General features: G+C 38.8%; 1 protein-coding gene across 1 annotated transcript; it reads right to left on the reverse strand.

The window, feature by feature from the left end:
* Positions 1-407: 407 nt before the first annotated feature.
* On the reverse strand, positions 408-3722 carry LOC103498379 (H/ACA ribonucleoprotein complex non-core subunit NAF1-like). The gene is made up of 4 exons (XM_017046899.2): positions 3317-3722; positions 2183-3034; positions 1953-2030; positions 408-1780 (listed from the first exon to the last, which is right to left on the reverse strand). Exons 2-4 carry the CDS (start codon positions 3011-3013, stop codon positions 581-583), a joined length of 2109 nt encoding a protein of 702 aa, XP_016902388.2. The 5' UTR covers positions 3014-3034; positions 3317-3722; the 3' UTR covers positions 408-580.
* Between the last annotated feature and the right edge of the window lie 347 nt (positions 3723-4069).

The following is a 4069-nucleotide window of genomic DNA, read 5'->3' on the forward strand; positions in this document are numbered from 1 at the left end:
TAAATATTTTACCGTTTTATTATATTTATTATATTTTTTAAAATACCCCTTATATTTTACCGCTTTATTATATTTTACAGATAAATTCACACATTAGCAAAACATATTTACTCCAATAAGAATAAAGAGAATTATAAAAACACTAATAACTTTAACAACTTCAATGTTTTAAGGAAGTATTATGTTAATTGCTAATGTGTTTTACTAGATAAATACATTTTTTCACTTAACTAATTATTGTTTTAAAACATTAATTAACTTAACTAACTTTTGTTTTAAAACATTAATTATTGTTTTAGTATGTTTTAAAACAAGTCTTTGGAACATAAAACAGCGACAAAACAAATTCTAAAATAGATCTCTCAAGGAATTGTATTGCAGAGAAGAGGAATATAGCCAACAAGCTATTAAAAAGAAACTAACCCCTGAATTGAAATAAATGATTGCAGCTACTAACTTCATAATTCTAATTCTTATCCAACCCAGATTGGTGAAAGGATCGTACATGACAGATTGTAATCAAATTTTAGCAATTGCATATATGCAAACAACCTCCATCATGTTGAAACAGAGTAATGATTCATCTACTTTGTTGTCCACCTCTTCTACCTCTAAAATGAGGTCCACCGCGACCATGAGATTTTCTTCCCTGCTTTGAAGATGAGTTTTGGTTAAACTGTTGTGGTACTCTGTTTCCTGAAAATGTACCTGGCGGGTGTGAGTTTGGGGGATTGAATTGTTGTGCTGCAGGCTGCAAGTTGTTTTGATTCTGTCCAAACTGTAGTCCACCGGAATGGATTCCTTGTGCCCCTACCGTTGTCAAGGAATTAGGTAGGGCGGATGATGAACCTACGAACCCCTGGGGATACGCTGCTCCAACAAAGGTATTCAGCATGGGCATTTGAGGCATTTGTTGTGCAGGATTCTGTAATAACCAAGGCATGCCATTCATTGGAAGACCGTTGGGAAAGAACGGATTCTGCTGCTGCGGAAACTGAAATGGCATTTCTGCTGGCCTAATTCCATTCATTGCTGGTGTAAAGTAGGGGTTGTACGTTGGTGGAAAAGATGACATAACACCAGTTTCATTCATAAAGCATTGTTCTGCAACTGAAAGGTTTGGACAACCACCTTCATATACAAATGGTGCCAAAGGAGGGCCCGTTTGCTGGTTTTGATTCGGAGATGGCTGAACCATATCCATTTTTGCTTGCTGTGGTGTCGGGTGATCGAATTTTCTGCCTTCAAATATTGTTGCTTGCTCAGGTGTGCGCTGGCCATAAAATTTCTTGGACTCATCAGATACATTTGCATTCTCAACTGTATGCTGAACAAATTTCCTGGCTTTAGCGTTGTTTTTCTTCTTCCTACCATTATTTTTGTTTCCATTGATCTGTTGGTTATCATTCATAGCCCTCTTAGCCAACCTTTGCATTTTCTTGAACTCAAGCTCTTTCTCATCATCTGAGAACTCACCATCATCTGACACCTCTTCATCATTCACTCCAGATGCATCATACCCCTTCTTGTACAGGTCTTTGTTATTTAGCACATAATCCGCAAACTCAAGAACGAAGGAGACATGAGTGCCACCACTAATCCCAAGAGGAACTTCACTTTCAGAATTGTACCTTACAGAATAGTAAGGATTTTTTACAGGTCCAAAGATTTCATCTACCAACCCCAATGGAGATCTAGCTTCAGTTATCCAAAGAATAGAGCCCTCGCTAAGAGGATTGTGCTTCTCAACACCCTCTACAATGACCTGATTGCCAAGCATCTGAAAAGTAGTAACAGAACTTCAAATTCAACTCAAGTATAATTGAATAACATCAATACTTAAAAGGGTTGCCTCTTAAAGATCATTTAGTTACATAAACAATGAAAAGCATGTAATGGGAAAACAAAGAAAGAATTGAAGTACTTAATTCTATTAAAATAGAGGTACTTACTGACAAAACAACTCCAACAGGAAGCATTTGGTGGTGCGGCTGCAGCGTAGCATGCACTTGAGGAACTGGAGGAAGAACCTACAAGCAAGCCAAAAAGAAGAAATGCACCAATACCGATTATTAATCAATTGCAACATCAACCATGGGCACCGAAAATATAGTCTTCATTTAAATGTATACAAAGTCCAAAGGACTACTTGCACGCATCAGGATGTAAACAGAAAATGAACCTTAAGCTCATTTTTAGAAGTAATTGGCCCTCCTTCAGCCCTAGCCTCTTCCTCTTCTCCATCAAGGTCTTCATCATCACCATCGAGGTCTTCACCATCGAGGTCTTCACCATCATTATCCCACGCAACCATGTCATCTGCAGAAGCTTCTTCGTCCTCACCATCAGCATCCCTTATCTCACCTTCTTCAAGTTCACCAATTTCTCTCTTTCCCTCTGCTTCTACAATGTACTCCTCTTCTTCATCATCGTAATCACTGCTACTGGAAGAAGATGAATTCTCTTCCTCCTTGTCTACTTCATTGTCGCTACTTCCCCCAGAGCTACTACTACTAGATGTTGAAATTGAACTTGTGCCCTCTGACTCCACATCATTTTCACCATCATCTGCTTCAGACTCCAACTCAACCTTCGAAGTGCACCCACCATCAAGAACCAAGCTAACCTTTGACATCCCTTCTTCAATGATTGAATTTAAATCTGTAGAGTTGTTACAAGCCTCACCACTCGCCTGCATTTCTATTTTAAAATCTTCAGACCTGACAAAATTTGATTGAACTCCATCGATAACTGGAACAGACTTTTCAACGGATTGACTCAAATGGGCATCTCCTTCAGGAAGAAGCTTTTGTGTATCGACCATATTGGGCGATGTTAATTCGTCAAACCAGTCATTAAAAGAATCGTAATCGAGGAAGGAATCGACGAATGAGTAATCAATGGCCTTGGAGTCAAAAGAGTCAAGTGGCTCGGAGTTCTTAAGCTTAGAAGAAGTGTGAAGAAGGCCGTCGGGGGCAGAAGTAGTGTTGGAGTTGGGAGCAAACTCTACCATCGAAGAGCTCCAAAATTGAGACTTGATTGAAAGGGAACAAGAGTAAACATCTATATCTGTAGCTATGCAGACTATATATAATTGCAGCTAAAGCGGAGAATCTCAACTTATTATCTTGAAATACAAAGCATATAAACCGTTGTTTCCAGTAAATTCAAAGTATCACAAGTTGTAATGAATTTAAAGTTTTTAAACTGAGAATGGAAAACAAAGACGAGAGAGCCGGGCGGCGGCGGCACTAAGCTGCAGAAACAGAGGAGATGACGATTTGAAGAGGAAGAAGAAAGAGTTTTGGGAGAATACCAGTGACAGAGTAACAAGAAGGGAAGTTACAGCAGCAGGATCGGAAGAAAGAAAACGACAGCAACAATACGAGAAGAAGAAAGCGAGAGAGCTGGTCGGCTGCCTCTGAAACCGAGACTCAAAACCACCGGAAACCACCTCCTCTGACCGGAGATCGACGTGTTGATAAACCCACTGCAACCCAAGAAGAAACCCAAGAAGTTGAATGTGGGCTGCCTAGTTTTCTTCTCTCTCTCTTTTTCGGCTGCTTCCCTCTCAGACGGTGTGTTTGACGGCTGATGTAATTATTTGCAACGAGGAGGGGTGATGGTTCGAAGAGGAAGAAGAAAGAGGCGTGGACACAGCACGTGAGACTATCGAGAGTGGAGAGCCAAATATTTATTTTTAGGGTTTCCTCCACTTTTTTATTTTATTTTCTGATTATAATTACAATTATAGTGTGCGCTCAGTTTTTCCTTTTTGTGTTCTTTGAGAAAAAGTGGTGCTCATTTGCTGGTGGGTCTAGTAGTAGTGGAGAAGAGACCAAATAGTTAAATTTCTTTAAAGAAAAATATCTCTTTATTGGGAAATTTAAAAAAAAAACAAAAAGTTCAATTTTTTAAGGGATTATAAGCTTTTGGGATTAGTTACCCTAAAGTAGAATTTAAAACAAATTGAAGAGGTTACTAGGTATGGAAGTATTATTTTGGATGAGTTTCTAGAAGTAAAGACAATCTCTTAGGAGATTTACTTTTTTGACTATTTGTGCCAAAG

This window comes from Cucumis melo, chromosome 11 (assembly GCF_025177605.1).
Source record: "Cucumis melo cultivar AY chromosome 11, USDA_Cmelo_AY_1.0, whole genome shotgun sequence".
Lineage (NCBI taxonomy): Eukaryota > Viridiplantae > Streptophyta > Magnoliopsida > Cucurbitales > Cucurbitaceae > Cucumis > Cucumis melo.

Coding starts and splice junctions, on each gene's coding strand:
- LOC103498379 (XM_017046899.2), bottom strand. CDS start 3,013: ATGGTAGAGTTTGCTCCCAACTCCAACACTACTTCTGCCCCCGACGGC. Junction 2,031..2,182: donor CTTCTAAAAATGAGCTTAAG/GTTCATTTTCTG, acceptor GCTTGCTTGTAG/GTTCTTCCTCCAGTTCCTCA. Junction 1,781..1,952: donor CTGTTGGAGTTGTTTTGTCA/GTAAGTACCTCT, acceptor ACTACTTTTCAG/ATGCTTGGCAATCAGGTCAT.